Below are 21638 nucleotides of genomic sequence, written 5' to 3'. Positions count from 1 at the left end.
TGGGATGGTGTTCTTGGGGTTGTACTCATCTTCTTCTTCCTCCAAACACGGCGAGTGGAGTTAGACCAAAAAGCTATATTTTTGTCTCATCAGACCACATGACCTTCTCCCCATTCTCCTCTGGATCATCCAGATGGTCATTGGCAAACTTCAGACAGGCCTGGACATGCACTGGCTTAATCAGGGGGAACTTGCGTGCGCTGCAGGATTTTAATCCATGACGGCGTAGTGTGTTACTAATGGTTTTCTTTGAGACTGTGGTCCCAGCTCTCTTCAGGTCATTGACCAGGTCCTGCCGTGTAGTTCTGGGCTGATCCTCACCTTCCTCATGATCATTGATGCCCCACGAGGTGAAATCTTGCATGGAGCCCCAGACCGAGGGTGATTGACCGTCATCTTGAACTTCTTCCATTTTCTAATAATTGCGCCAACAGTTGTTTTCCTTCTCACCAAGCTGCTTGCCTATTGTCCTGTAGCCCATCCCAGCCTTGTGCAGGTCTACAATTTTATCCCTGATGTCCTTACACGCTCTCTGGTCTTGGCCATTGTGGAGAGGTTGGAATCTGTTTGATTGTGTGTGGACAGGTGTTTTTTAACAGGTAACGAGTTCAAACAGGTGCAGTTAATACAGGTAATGAGTGGAGAACAGGAGGGCTTCTTAAAGAAAAACTAACAGGTCTGTGAGAGCCGGAATTCTTACTGGTTGGTAGGTGATCAAATACTTATGTATGCAATAAAATGCAAATTAATTATTTAAAAATCATACAATGTGATTTTCTGGATTTTTGTTTTAGATTCCGTCTCTCACAGTTGAAGTGTACCTATGATAAAAATTACAGACCTCTACATGCTTTGTAAGTAGGAAAACCTGCAAAATCGGCAGTGTATCAAATACTTGTTCTCCCCACTGTAGATATTGTCTCTAGAACATCATTGAAACTAGGTGATGTCATCGCATGTGTGGGTGGTGGAACTGAAAGGTTGGATAAGGTATAATGAGCAGGGCTAGAGGCTCTACAGTGAAATAAGCCAATAAACACTAACCAGAACAGCAATGGACAAGGCATATTGACATTAAGGAGAGGCATGCTTAGTCGAGTGATCATAAGGGTCCAGTGAGTAGTGAGGTTGGTTGGGGTAACGGCGATTCAGACAGCTAGCTGAGCCATCGGTAGCAAGCTAGCATAGGATGGAAGTCTGATTTTAGCCACCTTGTGCGTTTCCGACGGTAGATTAGTGGGGTTCCGTGTGGTAGAGGGTATCAATGCCAATTGGCAAAATAGATATAGTTATAGTGACCCAAGAAAAATTGTCCGATAGATAGACCTATTCAGATAGCAGCCGATAAGACAGCTAACGATTAGCGGGCCGCAGATGGGCGTTCAGGTAACGTCGCGACAGAGGGGCCAGTTGGATAACTCCCTCGGGCAGATAACGTCGGTAGTCCAGTCGTGAAGGCCCGGTGGGGCTCCGCATCGGCAGTAAAACGGGTCCGGATAGGTGATTGTAGCCCAGGAGTGGCTGATGGAACTCTTCAGCTGGCTAGCTCTGGAATAATTGATGTTTGCTCCAGGATCGACGTAAGCCAATAGTCACACGGATAGCAGCTAGCTAGCTGCGGGATCCAGGTGTAAATGTCCAGAGCTTGCGGTTGAAATCCGGGGATATGGAGAGAAAAATAGGTCCGATATGTTCTGGTCTGAGTCGCATAGTACAAACTGGCTAGCTTCTGGTTAGCTTCTGGCTAGCTTCTAAGAGCTGTTCATATCCACGACGCAACACATTGCTAGGACACAGCCCTTAGCCGTGGTATATTGACCATATATGACAAACCCAGAGGTGCATCATTGCTATTATAAACTAGTTACCAACGTAATTAGAGCAGTAAAAACAAATGTTTAGTCATACAAATGGTATACTGTCTGATATACCACGGCAAACCACCCAGTTTATAATTATGAAATATATTTGGTAATATATTTTACTACCAACCACAGCATACTGTCAAAATCAATTTCCACACCATATATTTAAATACAGAAACATATGTAGAAATATATGAAAACATAATTTTTTTTAATGGCTTAAACATATATTTATATCTGTAATTTACATACACTTAAATACATGTACATATATGTTGGTTGTTATGTTATTATATACTTTTTCTGTATGGGCTACTAAACCCATATCAAACCAAAGTTGTACCCAAGCTGCTGGGTTTAGCCTATATTGTGCAGTAGCATCAAGCTGGTGTTCTGATTGGAGAGTGTACCCAGCTAGCAAATAACCAAAGGAGAACCTTCTGGGAACATTACGAGTACATTCTGTGTTTGCTGGGGAGACCTCAGCTGGAAGGTAGCAGAGCGGGGCCGGATGATGCGAGCATCTCCTATGCAGCCAGGTCATTACATCACAGCTAGCTAGCTAAACCTCCTGAGACAAGTGGGGAACATCTGGCCAAGACAGGATATAAATAGACCTTGAGATCTGGGCCTACACCTCCCTTTCTTATGCTTCTCTGGATGCCTTGTGCCTTGGTCTACAGCAAGGATATCATGCAGACGGATACAAAAGCTAGAAATGTAACATGTCTTTTTATATCTGAACACCTCTAGCCTCTACTAGCTTCAGGGATGTTTGATTTGGGCATATCTATGTGCATTTCCGCCATAATCAGAGCTTGGAACGAAGCAAAGATAAAAAATAGACAGCAGAGCAGTAAGAGCATTTACAAGAGAGGGTAGTACTAGTTAATCTCTAACGCAGGATCTATCTCGTGAAGAGATCTCCAAACACAATGTTAATGATGAGAGCCTACTGATCCAGCTGGTTTAGAAGAAACACTTCCTCCAGCCCCCATGCTTGGTGTCAAAATCAGAACATGAAGAGATAGGGAAGAGATATGCCAGAATATCTGCTTCAATGGAGGCACAGGACGGAAGAGGAGGCCTGAGGATGCAGGGGGGTCTTTGTCAAACATTCACCCACCACCACTTCTCACCCATAAACTCAAGAGACACTGCACTCCCTTCTACGCAACAGGCTTTGTTTCATTGTAGCTGCCTGCCTACACAGGGAGGCTTCTGCTTTGGATCACAGAGGCTGGAAGGTGGCTAGGGTACAGCTGCTCTGGCAAACACTCGAAAGCCAGGAAGTTTCTATGCAAATAGGGCCTTTTGGGGTGGCCCTAGGAAAATAGAGTGAGTGTCACCATGACGACCAAGGGCCGGCGTTTCACGGCTGACCTACACCGTCACGGGACAGGAGCCCATCTTTGAGCATGCAAATGGTGTAGAAGAGTTTATGAGCCACGATGCTCTGTGATGACATCAATGATGCCCTGCATCTACATGGTGACATCATCTTGACGCTAGAAAGCTTTCTCTTTTCCCGTGCATTTTATAAATAGCTATGAAAAAAATATGACTCTTCAACCGAGGTTATCATATTATGGAAGCTGCTTTTCAAGTGGCACTTCAAATCAGCAGAGTTTAATGAATGGATTGCATAATATGGTAATTTAGCAGAAATCTTTTTCCAAAGCGGCTTACAGAGAAGCCAACCTTGACAGTGACACATATAGGTCAACTCAGTATACTATATCTGTCCCACGCAGGAATTGAACTCAGTGAACCATTGGAATCATAGTGTAATTAGCTAGCCTTGCAGCCCACCTTGCTGTCCAGTTTCTTCATAGTGACCAGGTCCAGGGACTTGAGGGAGTGTCCGGTGGGTGCGATGAAGTACAGGCAGGCGTGGATGCGTGTGTCGTGGTAGCTGTGTAACGTGCGCTTGATTTTCAGCTCCTCCTGCAGATAGGCCTCAAACTGGGTGTCGATAAACTCCACAATAGACTTGTAGCTGAGGAGAGAAAAGCATGTGTTTCAAGGTGTTATAAACACACCATAAACAGCTGATAAGGAAACCGGACTGAAGATGTAGCTGTGCACCAAAAAGAAAAAATGTGTCTTACTATCGTCACATAGGATTAAGGGTAGGCTATACCTTTACCTTTCCACCACCATAGAATACCAGAGGGTGTTGTAAAGCCTCTCTTAAAGGGATTTCGGCAATGAAGCCCTTTACCTACTTGTTCCAGAGTCAGACGAACTTATGGATACCATTTTTATGTCTCTGCATCCAGTATGCTAGCTGACACACAAATGGTTAATCTGACTCTGGAGAAGCAGATAAAGGGCTTCAATGCCAAAATCCAGAAGTATCCCTTTAAGTGAGAGATTTAAGCCAGTTTGTACTTTAATCCCAGAGTGTTGTTAGTGGGAGGTAGCTAGATGCTAAGTGAGTACAGCTCAGCTCCATATAAGTGATCTGCTGATCCATCATTCAGCTGAGCTGGGTTTCATTAGCTGGGAGTCATCAGGCAGAACATGGTGGGGAAGAGACGTGGGAGCGCACGGATCAGGGAGCAGAGGAGAGGCATACCATCGCCAAGGAAGGGGAAGATTCACCGCATGGCTGAAGGCGGATAGGAACCGCTGATTAAACTCAGGTTTTACCTCTGCCCTTCAACACACAAACACGTGTGAGTGCACAGACACACACACACACACCTCTTCCCACCTCCACTCCCCCTCATAAGAAACTCAACCGAGGTTAACTGCTAGCCCTTAGCTCACCCTCATCCAGCCACCATTTGATAGTGATGTGAAGCAGTTTGAACCTGGAGCGCTGACCTACATGAGTGTTCCTGTAACTAGCACAGCCTCCCCCTCGGGGCCCTAACCAGAGCAGCTAGAGAGGTCTGGGACAGACTGAGGACTGAGATTAGAGAGAGCTGCCTGGTGCTCACATGACATCATCCACCCTCTCTGAGGTTCACATGACAGGAGGGAGGGAGACTGGATACAATGAGATCCCATGTTCACTAGAAGATTTCCATCAGATGGAAAGTGACAGGTAGAGTAGTACTCCCTTTCCCACAGACAAGACACTGTATGATTTAGCCCTTGAGACTCCTGGCTCAAGTGTCAGACTACTGTTATTCATATTGTCTAACAATAAATCTATCAATGACTCACTGTTTTCATAAGGTATGGGAGAGGCATCATAAGAGTAGTACCTAATGTTCCACCAGACTCCAAAGGGGATGACCTCAAGTCCACACTTCATAGGGGGCATCTCAATTCCATATTTCATAGGGGGCATCTCAATTCCACACTTCATAGTAGAGGTCGACCAATTAATTGGAATGGCCAATTGGTTTTTTTTTTTTTACACCTATATTTAATCTTTATTTAACTAGGCAAGTCAGTTAAAAACACATTCTTATTTTCAATGACGGCCTAGGAACGGTGGGTTAACTGCCTCGACAGAACGACAGATTTTTACCTTGTCAGCTCGGGGGATTCAATCTTGCAACCTTACAGTTAACTAGTCCAACGCTCTAACCACCTGATTACATTGCACTCCACGAGGAGCCTGCCTGTTACGCGAATGCAGTAAGCCAAGGTAAGTTGCTAGCTAGCATTAAACTTATCTTATAAAAAACAATCAATCAATCAATCATAATCACTAGTTAACTACACATGGTTGATGATATTACTAGTTTATCTAGCGTGTCCTGCGTTGCATATAATCGATGCGGTGCGTAACATTGCTCCAATATGTACCTAACCATAAACATCAATGCCTTTCTTAAAATCAATACACAGAAGTATATATTTTTAAACCTGCATATTTAGCTAAAAGAAATCCAGGTTAGCAGGCAATATTAACCAGGTGAAAATGTGTCACTTCTCTTGCACGCAGAGTCAGTGTATATGCAACAGTTTGGGCCGCCTAATTTGCCAGAATTTTACGTAATTATGACATAACATTGAAGGTTGTGCAATGTAACAGGAATATTTAGACTTATGGATGCCACCCGTTAGATAAAATACGGAACGGTCCCGTATTTCACTGAAAGAATAAACGTCTTGTTTTCGAGATGATAGTTTCTGGGTTCGACCATATTAATGACCTAAGGCTCGTATTTCTGTGTGTTATTATGTTATAACTAAGTCTATGATTTGATAGAGCAGTCTGACTGAGCGGTGGTAGGCAGCAGCTCGCTCGTAAGCATTCATTCAAACAGCACTTTAGTGCGTTTTGCCAGCAGCGCTTCGTTGTGCTTCAAGCATTGCACTGTTTATGACTTCAAGCCTATCAACTCTCGAGATTAGGCTGGTGTAGCCGATGTGAAATGGCTAGCTAGTTAGCGGGGTGCGCGCTAATAGCGTTTCAAACGTCACTCGCTCTGAGACTTGGAGTGGTTGTTCCCCTTGCTCTGCATGAGTAACGCTGCTTCGAGGGTGGCTGTTGTCGATGTGTTCCTGGTTCGAGCCCAGGTAGGAGCGAGGAGAGGGACGGAAGCTATACTGTTACACTGGCAATACTAAAGTGCCTATAAGAACAACCAATTGTCAAAGGTTAATGAAATACAAATGGTATAGAGAGAAATAGTCCTGTAATTCCTATAATAACTACAACCTAAAACTTCTTACCTGGGAATATTGAAGACTCATGTTGAAAGGAACCACCAGCTTTCAAATGTTCCGAGCAAGGAACTTAAACGTTAGCTTTCTAACATGGCACATATTGCACTTTTACTTTCTTCTCCAACACTTTTTTTTTTGCATTATTTAAACCAAATTGAACATGTTTCATTATTTATTTGAGGCTAAATTGATTTTATTGATGTATTATATTAAGTTAAAATAAGTGTTCATTCAGTATTGTTGTAATTGTCACTATTACAAATAAAACATTTTTTGAAATCGGCCGATTAATCGGTATCGGCTTTTTTTGGTCCTCCAATAATCGGTATCGGTGTCGGCGTTGAAAAATTCTAATCGGTCGACCTCTACTTCATAGGGGGCATCTCAAGTCCACACTTCATAGTTGGCATCTGCAGCATGCACAATTAAAGAGTGACATTCACAAACTATCACTCCTGTGAAAGATATATTCTTGGCAGTGGTATACTGTAGAAACACCAGGCCTGTATTCATAAGGGGGTTGCAAGTTATCATAGTGCCTACCCGTTTCAGAGAGTTTTCTTCTGTTTTGTGCCTAATGAATGCGACCAATAAATGATTTTACAATCTATACATCTCTTAGACACATGAAGCGGAACCTGGGGCTCTAATCCCAAAGACAGACAGACATACATTCAGTATATGCATATGTTTATCTACATCATTGTCTCTCACCTGTCCTCTTTGTTGATCTGGTCTCCGAAGCCCACAGTGTTGACCACGGTCAGCTTGAGGCGCACATTGCTCTCCTGGAGCTCGTAGGTGTTGGACTTGAGCTGCACACTCGGCTGGTTGTGCTGGGTGGGTTCGCCCTCGAACTTGGTGTTGAACAGGGTGTCCATGAGAGTGGACTTGCCCAGGCCCGTCTCACCTAAAATACACGCATACCTTTCAGTTCATTCACCATTGTGTACTTTTTTTGTGGACTCTACTATCTGGAGTTTGAGTGAGATAGTTGTACTAAGCTCATTAGGCATTCATAAGCTATATTCTTCTAGAGTCAATGGGTATAGGTTACAGTATATAATTAATGGAAATTAGCATTGAACAGCAGGGAATATTCCAGATTGGGCTATTGTCAGAATAAATGTGGCCTTAAAATATTCTCCCATACTGTACATTACAGGATTTAGTACATCCTGTTGAAAATACTTCAGTTTTACAATTTGGACTCGGGCTGCAGAGCAGATCTCTCTAATGCCACCAGAATGTTAATTATATGGACTCTTCCCATTTGTCACTTCCCTATACATTTAGCTGTGATCCCCTACCTCTGGCTCCTCCGCTGCTTTTGGCAGGAGGCGCTTTTTAATGGAATAAAAAGATGCGCTGCAGAAATGTCTAATAACTTGGGTGCCTTTAAGAGGGACTACATTGAATGTGACATCTTGCAGCGGGGTAGCACACAAGATAATCCTATGTCCACCACAGTTGATATCTAGAGCAGACCATCATAAAAATGGCCGCATGGGTCTGAGTCACGGATGTCCTGATGCGTTCTGACAGACTCACACTGTTCAAAGCTGTCAGTCGGGTGAGAAGGCGCCTTCCTTTCCCAGTGCAAGAAAATCTAGTGGTACTTCCCAAACGGCACCGTATTCCCTAAGTAGTGCACTATATAGGGAATAGGGTGCCATTTGGGATGCTGCCCGAGGCTTACTTCTGTTCATCAGACACCACATCTACACACAGAGCACGCAGAGCTCTACACTGCCAACGGTATATTAGTCTTCCTTTCACAAGGCATCAGGCTTTCACTCTGAGTGCACACTAAATAGTGGAGGGGGGAGGGGGGTTAGAATGGAACAGCACAGTGCCAGATTCTCCCCTCCCATTTCCTGCGTCTGAGAGAAAGTCCACCTCAGGTCATCGTCAAGATGTTTCCGTGGTCTCTCATCATCCTCATAGAAATTTGGCAGGGCTGGATAAGCAATGAGCATCTCGCTTGGCAGGGACCCAAGCTGAACCCCATGCTAAAGATGGGGCCCTGACATCCAAAGGTTTCCATTTGAATGTACCAGCAAAAAGCATAAGAAATCTAAGTCTCGTGAAGACAAAAAGTTTTGCTCTCGATTCAGTTCTTGCCACATGCCTCCGGATCACATTTCTGGGGCTTGAGCTGTAGGCCTGTGCAATTTTACAACTGTTTTGCTTTCTGGGATTCACACACACCAGACTTCATAGAGTAGACTGTAATAATAGAGGTTCTAGGGCTTCTGCCATTGCTTTTGAATGTTTTGAGTGCCACTGATAACTTTCAAGTAATTTAGAGTGTGGAAAATGGAGAGAGAACAAAATTGACCATTTGCTTTAAAAAAAGGCTAATATTTGAAAACTATATCTGTCAATAGGCAGGTTTCCATTGAGCCAGGTTTATTTAGACAAAAGCAATGTAACCAAAATAATGTTTGCGACATGTGTAATGGAAACGGCTGTCCAATCAAAAACGCGTCTTTTGACCAATGAGTAAAATGATATGTTCGTTGTGTAGATAATCCTCTAAGAAAACCAATGGTCCAAATCTCATCAACCTCTTGAGAATACAGGGGGTAATATTTTCGCATTAGCATAATTTGCTCTACAGATTAAACTGCCTCTTATTCAATTATTGCTCTTACTATATGCATATAAATAATACCATTGGAAAGAAAACAATCCCTAGTTTCTAAAACCGTTTCAATTTTGTCTCTGAGTGATACAGAAGTCATTCCACAGCACTTTCCATGACCAAGAACATAAAATCAAGATGTGTTATGCTGGCTTCAAAGCTCTGCCTATATATGGTCGTGCCCCCTATGACCAGAAACACACCTCATTCGCCTTCCTCTGGTTGTCAAGAGGACGTCAGAGGAGAAATTCTTTGTTTATCTGGGACTGACGTGAAATAGGACCCATTTCTTTGGCGTGACCGACAACTTCCGGTTTTCTGAATGCTCGAATTTGAGCTGCGTTGGTGTACTGTTTTGCTGGCGTTATGTATGCAAACTATCTCCGTGTCGAATTTTGTTTGATACATGTGACCATATCATCGTAATGTATGTTTTTTCAATATAGTTTAATCAGATTATTTGAATTTTTCCGGGAGTTTTGCGGTGTACCGTTGTCGGATTGTATTTACGTTTGAGAAATTCGTGCCACTCGACCGGTACCTGTGCTAAATGGAGTGGGCAAGGAAGAATTCTGAACGGAACCAACGACTCATCTTGACAAAGGACACTTTGATCAACATTCTGATGAAAGATCAGCCATAGTAAGACCCAATTTACGATGTTATATCATATCTGTTGTGCATGTGAACTGGACGTGGGCGCCTAGCCGAATCTGCCTGGTAAAAATATCGTGTCCTTCGCTAACGTGGTTAGCTAATAGATTTACATATTCTGTCTTCCCTGTAAAACATTTTAAAAATCTGAAATGGTGGCTTTATTCACAAGACCTGTATCTTTCATCTGGTGTCTTGGACTTGTGATTTAATGATATTTAGATGCTACAAGTTACTTGTGACGCTATGCTAGCTGTGCTAATCAGTGGGGTGAGTTGGGGGGTGCTACCGGATCAGGGTTGGTGACTCGTGAGAAGTTAAAATCTGTTCAAAACTTATTGGCCGTTTTACCCTTGTAGGATGGCCAAAATTAGGGTGAATAAATAAATGGAGGCCAGAGAAAAATAGTGTGAGAATTAAGGCTAACTGAAAGGTTCACCGTTGAACTCATCTTTCTTCTCCAATCCGGAGGACATAAAACAATATAGAGGTAAGATATATATCGATTTTGAGACATGACATTATCATAGATTAGTATACACTGTTCATATTAATGCAAAGTTCGTGTTTTTTCCAAAGACTTCTTACAGAAACAAGCGTATATCTGTGAAATGTCAATGGAGCGCTGAGCATACCTCAAACGTTTTATTCTCAAAGTCTTTTACATTCAATTCAGCTCGTCATATTAATTTAGATTTTGCGAACCCGCGGAAACAACTTGAAGACCACGACCACAAATTGTTTGGGTCGAGAAAGCGGCGCCGTTTTTGTTGAGAATGCTGCGCCGCTCTGTAAACAGAGCTCGGTGCTCATTACCGGATATATTAGGTTAGGAAGTCCGACCTTCTGGATATCATGTTAATGATATGGGATATAAAATATAGGACAAAACACATCACGACAAGAGAGACAACACAACACTACATAAAGAGAGACCTTAGACAACATAGCAAGTCAGCAACACATGACAACACAGCATGGTAGCAACACAACATGACAACAATATGGTAGCAGCACAACATGGTAGCAGCACAAAACATGGTACTAACATTAATGGGCACAGACAACAGCACAATGGGCAAGAAGGTATAGAGACAACAATACATCACGCAAAGCAGCCACAACTGTCAGTAAGAGTGTCCATGATTGAGTCTTTGAATGAAGATATTGCGATAAAACTGTCCAGTTTGAGTGTTTATTGCAGCTCGTTCCAGTCGCTAGCTGCAGCGAACTGAAAAGACGAGCAACCCAGGGATGTGTGTGCTTTGGGGACCTTTAACAGAATGTGACTGGCAGAACGGGTGTTGTATGTGGAGGATGAGGGCTGCAGTATATATCTCAGATAGGGGGAGTGCAGAGATGTGTCCTATAAGGAGCATTGGTGGCAAATCTGATGGCCGAATGGTAAAGGACATCTAGCCGCTCGGGAGCACCCTTACCTGCCGATCTATACATTTAGTCTCCGTAATCTAGCATGGGTAGATTGGTCATCTGAACCAGGGTTAGTTTGGCAGCTGGGGTGAAAGAGGAGCGATTACGATAAAGGAAACCAAGTCTAGATTTAACTTTAACCTGCAGCTTTGATATGTGCTGAGAGTAGGACAGTGTACCGTCTAGCCATACTCCCAAGTACTTGTATTTAGGTGACTACTTCAAGCTCTAAACTCTAAGAGGTAGTAATCACACCAATGGGGAGAGGGTCCTTCTTCTTACCCAACCACATGACCTTTGTTTTGGAGGTGTTCAGAACAAGGTTAAAGGCAGAGAAAACTTGCTGGATACTAAGAAAGATTTGTTGTAGAGTGTTTAACACAAAATCTGGGGAGGGGCCAGCTGAGTATAAGACTGCATCATCTGCATATAAATGGATGAGTGAGCTTGCTGCTGCCTGAGCTATGTTGTTGATGTAAATTGAGAAGAGCGTGGGGCCTAGGATCAAGCCTTGGGGTACTCCATTTGTGACAGGCAATGGCTGAGACAGCAGATGTTCTGACTTTATACACTGCACTCTTTGAGAGAGTTAGTTAGCAAAGCAAGCCAAAGACCCCTTAGAGACACCAATACTCCTTAGCCAGCCCACAATAACAGAATGGTCTACAGTATCTAAAGCTTTAGCCAAGTCAATAAAAATAGCAACACAACATTGCTTAGAATCAAAGGCAATGGTGACATCATTGAGGACCTTTAAGGTTGCAGTGACACATCCATAACCTGAGCGGAAACCAGATTGCATACCAAAGCGAATACTATAGACATCAAGAAAGCCAGTCAGTTGATTATTGACAAGTTTTTCCAACAGTTTTGATAAACAGGGCTAAATAGACATTGGCCTATAACAGTTAGGATCAGCTTGATCTCCCCCTTTAAATAAAGGATGAACCGTGGCTCGGTAGGCCGTCATTGTAAATAAGAATGTGTTCTTAATTTACATTGTTGTGTGTGACATCATTACGTCCAGCTGTATTTATCGATAGAAGATAGTTAAATGAAAATGCACCGTGGCAGGCAACTGTCTAATTTATTTTCTAAGCAAACTTTCTAAATGTTGACCAACAAAATAAATCACTGGACCAGTTAATGGAAACATAGCTAATAGTGCCAAGATATTATTCACCTAAGTTGTATACAGTTGTCATGATTGTCAAAATGAGGCCTAGGGCATGCGTATTTAATTCTGAGATACTGTAACAGACAGACAGTAATATATGGGGAGAAATAAACAGGTCTATTGCTTTGACTTGACATTATTGGTGGGAGCAGCACAATTACACTTGACTGGAATAATTTTACTGGCATTTCTACACCCAGTCCCAGACGACAGCTCGAACATGATGGAGGATGAATTAGCTACAGTAACCAGAGTCTACTACTGACTAGGGCTGGGCAATATGGTCAAAATATCATATTATGGTATTTTTCACATTTTTGACGGTATGATGGTATTTGACAGTATTTTATGTTGTTGATTGATAAAAGTTCTAAATTTGCTTCATGAGTAGTGTGTGACTAGGGTGGCAAGGCAACACATATATTCTAAATTATTTCAATGGGTCTTTCTCCATTCGGATTGTTTTATACTGTTCAATTCAACTTCAACCTAAAATAATTTCCTCCATTTCCATCAATTTCTGCATTTCCTGCACTCATTTGTGGTCATTTCCACACTGCCACGATATGGGCAAAAATACTAGGCCTTATTTTTAACCAAATGTTGCAATTGCGATTTAGATCAAAACACTTGGGTGAACTTTTAGAATCATGGAAATAGAATGATAGAATTCTATAGTTAGTGGGCACTTTGAATATAGTGTTGTTTGGCATGACAAAGAATGAAAAAGCCATGGACGAGTTATTGTGACAGGGTAGGAACCAAAGTGATGTTAAGTGTTTCCTGGAGGACCCTATAATCTTTGACTACATTAAATCTTTATTCATATGGCCAACATATTCATGCTTCGCCTATTCCTCTTTGATTTAGAAGATACTGTTGCACAAACAACATGCTGATTTAAGCCTCCACCAGTACTGGTATCAAGCGGTATTAGCTAGCTACGTTTGCTCTGACTCAGTACTTTTATTAGCTAGTACTAGCGATTAGCATTAGTGGCTAAGACGAATTAGCTTAACTTGCTAAGAAAATACAAACTAGCTGTTTGCAGATGTAAGAAAAACAAACTAATATTGTAAGTCGCTCTGGATAAGAGCGTCTGCTAAATGAACACTTGTGGATTTATATTAAGATCAAAGTGGAAACAACATCGTTGTCATCAACATTGTTGCATGTGCTGCATTGACCATGCAGACTGAACGAAAGTGTCTCGTGGTCAAGCAACAACAAATGCGCTCCTTGAGTGACGGGGTGGAAATAAGTCTGTGGAAAGCAGCATGGAGAGAGAGAACCGAGAGGGATGACTCAAGTAGCGGAGTAAAATATAAAAATGGACGTTACACACGGCGTATCACATTTAACAAACCAAACAATAAAATACCTTTATAGAAGGTAAAGTAAAAACCCAAACCAGTCCGTGCATAAATACCGGTATATAGTAAAATACGGTATACCGCCCAGCCCTACTACTGACCAGTGAGAAACAACCAAAGTGGGTCAAAGACAGAACGAATTAGGTTTACATTCACAGTGGAAACGCAATATATAAATTGCGGCGGAGAATGGCTCCCATTTTGCCTTGAGGAGAAAAGGGAGGTTTCACGCATGACACACTCACCAACGCAGAGGATGTTGAAGCAAAAGCCGTGGTTGACAGACTTGTTGACCAGCTGGTCAGGCATGCTGTCGAAGCCGACATGGCCGGCGAGAGGGACGGCGCGAGCACCTTCTCCCTAAAGACAAGAGAACGATTTTGAGATTAGGAACACTGAGTAAAGATGTGTAATTAATCATTAACCACCAGGTATAATCACAGATACATATGAAACGGGGGTGATATGGATTAGGCTATCGTAATTTAGGTTAACATAAGGCTGATCATAATAACATTATTATTTCACCTCAGTTTACACATTTCATGTAGAACATGACTACACAGCAATATGACATGTCAAACATTCCCTCCCACAACTACTGGTGGTGTAAATTCTAAGGCCCAAACTGTTGAAGTGTTAACCACAGCTACAATCTATGGTTTAAGCTACAATTTCGCTATTTTTGCCAGACTAGTTTCACACATTCCATTGTATTCTAGCAAGATAACGCATGTCGGCTCAATTCTCAGGTTTAGAAACTCCCTCTGCAACTGGACTTCCTGACGGGGTGCCCCCAAGCTGTAAGAGTAGGCAAAAACACGTCTGCAACGCTGATCCTTAACACTGGGGCCCCTCAGGGGTGTGTGCTTAGTACCCTCCTGTACTCCTTGTTCACCCACGACTGCATGGCCAAACACGACTCCAACACCATCATTAAGTTTGCTGACGACACAACAGTGGTAGGCTTGATCACCGACAACGATGAGACGGCCTATAGGGAGGAGGTCAGAAAGGGTAGTGCGTACGGCCCAGTACAATACTGGAGCCAAACTTCCTCGCCATCCAGGATCTATATAATAGGCGGTGTCAGAGGAAGCCCATAAAATTGTCAGAGAGTCCAGTCACCCAAGTTAAAGACTGTTTTCTCTGCTACCGCACTGCAAGCAGTACTGGGCGCCAAGTCTAGGGCCAAAAGGCTCCTCAACAGCTTCCCCCCAAGCCATAAACTGCTGAACAATTAATAAAATTGCCACTGGACTATTTACATTGACCCCCCCCCCCCCCTCCCTTTTGTACACTACTGCTACTCATTGTTTATTATCTATGCATAGTCACTTCACCCTTACCTACATGTACAAATTACTTCAACTAACCTGTACCCCGCACACTCACTCGGTACCGTACACCTGTATATAGCCTTGTTATTCTTATTGTGTTAATTTTTACTTTAGTCTATTTGGTAATATTTTCTTAACTCTTCTTGAACTGCACTGTTGGTAAGGGCTTGTAAGTAAGCATTTCACGGAAAGGTCTACACTTGTTGTATTTGGCGCATGTGACAAATAAAGTTTGATTTGATCTGTGCTCTAGTTGTAATACACTTCCTGTTTCCTGTTGCTGACATATTTGCATAGCACAGCCTACTGTTGAAACCACAATGTCCATATATGGAAAGTAAAACATCCTATTTTGAGAGGTACTGTAACAAGGGTATTGTTATGTGAGAGTAATACATGTATTATAACAGATGACACAACTTGATACAGGAGGACATGAATCCTACGAATCCAATAGGAAATGTTGTAGCCCGACCCCAAATCCATAAGGGCCTTATATGGATGTGTGTGTGTGTGTGTGTGTTGTCTGTGTGTGTGTCTGTGAGAGAGAGAGAGAGAGAGAGAGAGGAGAGAGAGAGAGAGAAGATGAGAGTAGAGAGAGAGAGAGAGAGAGAGAGAGCAAGAGAGTAGAAAGATAGAGAGTAGAAAGCTAGCATCGTCAGACACCCTGTTTCTAGAACTGCACAGGGTGGTGGTGTCGGCAGGAAAACAAGGAATTTAGATTACATGGAACTGACATGTGTACCATCAATAGTGAATCAACTGAAACACAGCAACGCCACCACTAAAATGGCTAAATGTAACAAAAATGTGCTTTTAAAATATATTGTGGCTTTGAGACAGACAGCAAAATCCGCTCAGCTAAAAGGGGAGGTTGAAAATAGTTACACAGACTTGGGTAAACAGTTGTCAATTATTTGGATAGTTCGAATTGGGTTTAAAAGCTGAAAGGCTATTGGTTAAACAGACAGTATTTCTTGACTCAACACACTCCTCAGCTGGCCTACATGTGCAGCATTCCCAAACCCAAGGCCTACTTGGGGTCAAAAACACATCTGCCTTGCACAATGACATAACGCTTGTTGTTGACTTCCATTTATTGAGACATTTGGGTTGAATTAATTGCACAAAAAAACGTTGATGTAGGTGAACATAACCGGAAAACCTATTTAGTTTAGCCTACCAATCCTTCACCCAGTGATTTTTCAAGCTGACACATTCTGAAATTAAGTAAATCCCTTTTGATGAATCCACATTATTAGCCTTGTTATTATTTAGTTATATATCAATAATATTAATAAACCCCAAGCGGTTAACCTATATGATTCGTTATGCACACCAGACAACGCCCAGCAAAGTAACGGGACTGAGGACCAGAAACAATGTGATAGTCTACTAACATAATCGAACTCACGAGAGACGGCGGATATGCATGCAAATTGCAATGTCCAGAAATAAATACAGTCATAATATCCAATCAATAATACCATATCAATGTGATGTATAAATAGTTTTAACTGCGAAATGGAGAAAGGATGAGGATACTGGATCGCAACGATAACCAAGTAAGGGAACGCACGCGGGCAATAGCCTAAATCAGACAATCGAATGTTCGCGATCATTTTTATTTTGATAAACCATGCGGTTTCGTAATGAGCGATATTTATCTAGATACATTGTATCAATGCGATATTAATGTTGTAATAAAGAGGAAATTTGATATGGAGCTAGCTTGTAAAAACAGTACAACAACCATGGGGAGAGGGGCTTTCCACCGACATGTATCTATGCTGTTTGAGTTAAATTCACCCATTACTCAAATGTATTAATTTTAGCAAGTTACATCGGTGCCCTAGTCAAAAGAGCAGGAAAAGCATCCTTAATTATAGTACTCACCGCTTGCCTAGCTATTTCAGTGCCCGCCATGATTATTTTTTGTGATGAAGACCCTATGCAGGAAGCTGCATACAACAAGAGTTGGCTTCATACACGAGAGAATGTACCACTTGTCCGCAGATATTTATATAAACAAAAAAAATATCCAAAATGGTAAGAGCATTAATTAAAATATAAACTTTTGAAAACGGGTGGTAGAATATGAAACATATACACTATGTTAAGCTGATAATATAACGTTTGCATAACCAACTAATTACATACATAACATGCACCTTAATTATATGGTATACCCCTATTTTCATTGGAACCTTCTGAGAAGGCTGGACCGGCTGGACCAGTAAGATGCCATGAAATGCTCATCTTTTTGCTGAAATTGTAAAATATGTTGCCATTTTTATCAAAGCCAATAGCCTTTCCATCAAATTATAAGCTTTATAACTACACACAATTGTCAATTATTGACCTGTTTGTCTACCTTACTAGAACTCTCTGTGATGCTTCATAACCTACATTGGTTGAGTTAATTCCAATGAGAACTCGCATGCACTACCATCCTCTTGAAGACTCCGCTGACAGGAAAAAAGTTGCATGTTCCTTTACAGTCTGGTCGCAAGGCTTTGGGGGTAGTGAACAAGATCACCTCAACTCCAACTGTAAATGGACAAAAGAACAAACTCCTTGAGACACAGGTCAGAAACTCACAATTTCACAAATCATGTTAGCCAGGTGAATTGCCTATATCTGTGTAGTGATCATAATGTTCTCATTATGAGTCACCTTGTGCTGGCAGGACTGGTATATCTTCCACAAATGCCATGTTTGCCTGAAGAGGACTTTGAAGTGCTCGAGACATACACACGTTTATCTCCATTGAAGAACCTGCAACGCTCTGATTCGCTTCAGGATTTGGGGTTAAATTCCATTGTGAGATTGTCCGTTTGTCATATTTCAATTTCTCTCCTTTTTTTTTACTCAGACAATTGCACTACGGAATTGGATGCTTTCCTTCAAACTATCAACAAGCTGACCATTGCCCTGCCCCCAGAGATAGATGTATGAGTCTATAGCTTTGTACAGTTGAAAACTTAATCTGTATAATTGTTTTTTTATGAATAAAGTTTTAGCCTGAATAGTTTTCTAGTGAGTTTAATTTTATTTTTGTCACATTGGCTGTCAGAAATCTAGGACACTTGCAATATGATCATGCTGAAATGATCCCTTGGTAGTCTCACAAGTCAGTATTGCCTATACCTATTCAAGGCTAACCCTTTAGGATATGTGTGAGCAGTGCTGTCAGTGATTCCTTGCCTGGTCCAAGACCTGTCTGTGCTGCTGTCTTGTCAACTCCTATGGTAATTGTAATGCCCCAATGGCCATAGGAGTTGGCATGACTGCAGAAACAGATCTGGGGCCAGGAAACCTGATTCCAGAGACTGAGCATGAAAATACAAGCTAGATAATGTAGATTGCATGTACTCTCTACCTGCATGTAGGCTACATGGTATAGTCCACACCTAACAGTAACTCCTTATCTCTGTCTATTAATAAGTGATGAATTGGGAGTGAGTCAACATGGTGACTGGCTGTATTTTTTTTCTAAGTTTTACTTCCCTCCCTTTGAGAAGTCCACTAGTGGTCACGTGTGCTTGAGGTTGTAGCGCTGTTGGTTTAATCATGAATTAAAATTGAACGTTGTCAGTTACTGTTGAGGCTAGGGGAGAGAGGAGAGAATAGGAAGTGACAATTATTTGACGGTTTTTTTGGAGGGTGAACTTCAACTTTAAGATAGTTACAGAGAGCCTATGGTGTAGAGGGTGGTTGCTGTTGACAAAATAGGTTTAAGCTTGAATAACTGGTTAAAGAGAAAGTTAAAATGACTCGCGCTAAGAGGATATACGTAAATTCTTCTTGGCACACCAAGTAGACTGACTACAGGTGAGCAGAACTGTTATTTATGACCTATCCAGTATAAAGAAAAGCAGCATTCTTTACTTTGTTTACATGTGAGTCTACAAGAGATGTCACTAAACTGCTTATCACGATGTAGCCAATGTATACAAGCCTGTGTAATTGGGCTACTGAAAACAGGAAAGGAGAGATCTCATTTGGTTTTTAAACGAGCAATGAAGGATTGTTTTTTTTAAACATGTTTACGTTTTTTTTAAATGTAGGCTTATATGCTATAACTTTATTGGGGAGAAGTACGTCTACACTATAATTTTCTTATTTTCAAAGACCGAATAGAATTAAACGTTTTAGCCTATAACATGTATTTTTTACTAAATAATAAAATACAAAATGTGTATGACGAGCATGTGCTACAAAATGAGTGGCCTATAGGCTAATAAACATGTTGTTTTTTCAGAGACAAGTATTGAAGGTCCAATGCGCAATGGAGACAAGCATTTCCTTGTTTAATGCTATCCAAAATACTTATCTAAATTGAGGAAACGAGAAAAGCAACAAGTCAGGCAACATGTATAACGGCACCAGCATCAGAGAGCCGACAGACAACTCAGTGACTCATTTCCAACCCCTGCAAGACGGAGGCGCATTGGAGTCTGGATCTGAACCAACTAATAATGGGCAAGACTCCCATGTCAAGCAATCTGGACAGGCCAACGTCTTGGACCGCTTGTCTAGAACTGGTGTGCGGGCATTCCCTGCCAGTGTCACTACTTATGCTTCGGCACGCAGATCAAGGCTGCAGAGACAGCCAGAGGTGTGTGACACCAACAGCAGCTCACCCGAGAGAGGCTCGCTCACACCCGCCATGCGTAAAATATACTTGAAGGACTTATTATTGAACAACTCGTCCGGTGGATTTGCGAATGTTCTATCTTCAAAAGGTTCCGGTGCGACTTCAAGGGAGATTGGTGAGGAGGTGGTGGAAGGTTGGGCTCTGTGCCCCATGGAGCATGCATGGATGTTGTCTGTTGTAGATGGAAACTATGAAACCATCATGGACTTTCTTACCGAAGATTCTAGTCTACTAACCAGGAAAGATTTTGTCAGTGGGTTTACAGTGCTACACTGGTTAGCCAAAAGTGGCCAGGATGAGACACTAATACAATTGCTTAGGCATGCTGAAAAGGAGGGGATTCCAGTCAACGTGAATTTGAAGGGCAGTGGGGGGCTCACCTCACTCCACGTAGCAGCTATGCACAGTCGATACATGGTAATTAAAATTCTAGTCGGTGCGTTCGGTGCCAATATCGATGCCATGGATTACAATGGAAGGAAAGCTTGGCAATATCTGAAGGGCAACGCCCCTGAGGAGATGAAGGAGCTTCTTGGCACCTGGGATGATGAGCACCGTAGCGTGGGTCAGCAGAACACTAACAACAGTGCCACACTAGTGCCCAAGTCAGAATTAAGTGATGAGGAGAGAGACGATCCAGTCTACTTTGATCGGACTCGAAGGAATGGCAGCTGGCGTGGCTCATTTAAAAAGTTGTTGGCTCCATTCTTGTCATTTGTGAACAAAACTTAAAGGTCAGACGGCCACATGTTTTCCCACGCGAAATCAAGCGTTTTCATCACGACTCATTGAGCATCGTTTGTAAATACTTTTACGCACCCCTAGGCTTGGCGACAAAACTGATTATGGGCTGCAGTGGAACAGTTTTACTTTCATCTTCAGAATGTTCTGTTTTCAACTATTGACATTAAATACACTGTTCTAAGGCATTCGCGCGTGTGCTCTTGTTTTCTACACCGAAAGAGTTGTTAATCAACACTAATTTTGACACTTCCTGCAAATTGTGTAAGCATACGTATAGCAATTGCTACAGAACTAGAGACATGTTATATTCTCAAATACAGCCTGTAATTCTAAAAATGAACTTGTAAAGTAACAATTCTGCTTAGGGTGTTATGGTCGCTTATAAAAACGAACACTAGTCTTCGCTTTAATTACACACTGGTTCATTGGGATTTAACATTTAGACTAGCGCCCATGTAAACCCATTCCTAATTAAACTTTCAATAGTAATGTTTCTGTTTAAGTCCGAATCACTGATCAATGCATTAGCCGCACTTTAAGTGTTGTGCATTTGTAGGTTTTTAGTGGACAAACAGCATTGCGCCAGCAGAAAGGGTACAGGTCTCCCTCTGGTGGTTAAGAGTAGAATAATCTGACCACTCCATATTTTACATTTGTTTGAGCAAACAATTATGAAGTGACAGGGTCACTAGCCAGTCATTTAGTCAACGTATCATTAGCCCTGTGACCTTAGAGTGTAATGCCTTTCTATTATCAAATGTAGAGCTTTGCACTAATGTCCACACTATGAAAGTAGATAACAGTAGAAACATGGCTGGCAAATTTTGGGTAAGCGACATTAACTGGAAGCTTTCTACATTTTCATACAAGCATTTCGAGTAAAGGATGTATTGCAGTTTCCCCAAACTCAGTCCTGGGGACACTCAAGGGGTGCACAATTTGGTTTTTTTGCCCTAACTACACAGCAGATTTAAGTAGGCAACTAATCATGAAGCTTTGAATCAGCAGTGTAGTGCTATGGCAAAAAACAGAATGTGCACCCCATAGGTGCAGGACAGTTTGGGAAACACAGATTTATTGAGTATTGAAAAAAACACTCACATGGCACAACC

General features: G+C 41.9%; 2 protein-coding genes across 8 annotated transcripts in view; one reads left to right on the top strand and one right to left on the bottom strand.

Annotated features, from left to right (window-relative positions):
* septin6 (septin-6) overlaps positions 1 to 17123 on the bottom strand; it is a 39929-nt gene extending 22806 nt beyond the window's left edge. For all 7 annotated transcript variants that reach the window (XR_002877575.1, XR_002877574.3, XM_023990265.1 and 4 more), the window contains exons 1-4: positions 17019 to 17123; positions 14028 to 14142; positions 7215 to 7410; positions 3678 to 3864 (exon numbers count right to left, since the gene is read on the bottom strand). Coding sequence is in view for 5 of the 7 variants with exons in the window: in XM_023990265.1 (XP_023846033.1) it covers positions 3678 to 3864; positions 7215 to 7410; positions 14028 to 14142; positions 17019 to 17048 (528 nt within the window). In the remaining 2 variants the exon portion in view is untranslated. The remainder of the gene's footprint in view (positions 1 to 3677; positions 3865 to 7214; positions 7411 to 14027; positions 14143 to 17018) is intronic.
* Positions 17124 to 18715: 1592 nt separating this feature from the next.
* sowahd (sosondowah ankyrin repeat domain family d) lies at positions 18716 to 20711 on the top strand. Its single transcript, XM_023990261.2, has 2 exons — positions 18716 to 18956; positions 19387 to 20711. Exon 2 carries the CDS (start codon positions 19498 to 19500, stop codon positions 20512 to 20514), a length of 1017 nt encoding a protein of 338 aa, XP_023846029.1. The 5' UTR covers positions 18716 to 18956; positions 19387 to 19497; the 3' UTR covers positions 20515 to 20711.
* The last annotated feature ends 927 nt before the right edge of the window (positions 20712 to 21638 follow it).

Source organism: Salvelinus sp. IW2-2015, linkage group LG6.2, assembly GCF_002910315.2.
Source record: "Salvelinus sp. IW2-2015 linkage group LG6.2, ASM291031v2, whole genome shotgun sequence".
NCBI classification, from domain to species: Eukaryota; Metazoa; Chordata; class Actinopteri; order Salmoniformes; family Salmonidae; genus Salvelinus; species Salvelinus sp. IW2-2015.
The sequence above is the reverse complement of the archived record's forward strand: the minus strand, read 5'-3'. Positions and strand labels throughout refer to the sequence as shown.

Excerpts from the sequence above, each read along its gene's own strand:
- sowahd (XM_023990261.2), top strand. The coding sequence starts at position 19,498 with ATGTATAACGGCACCAGCATCAGAGAGCCGACAGACAACTCAGTGACT.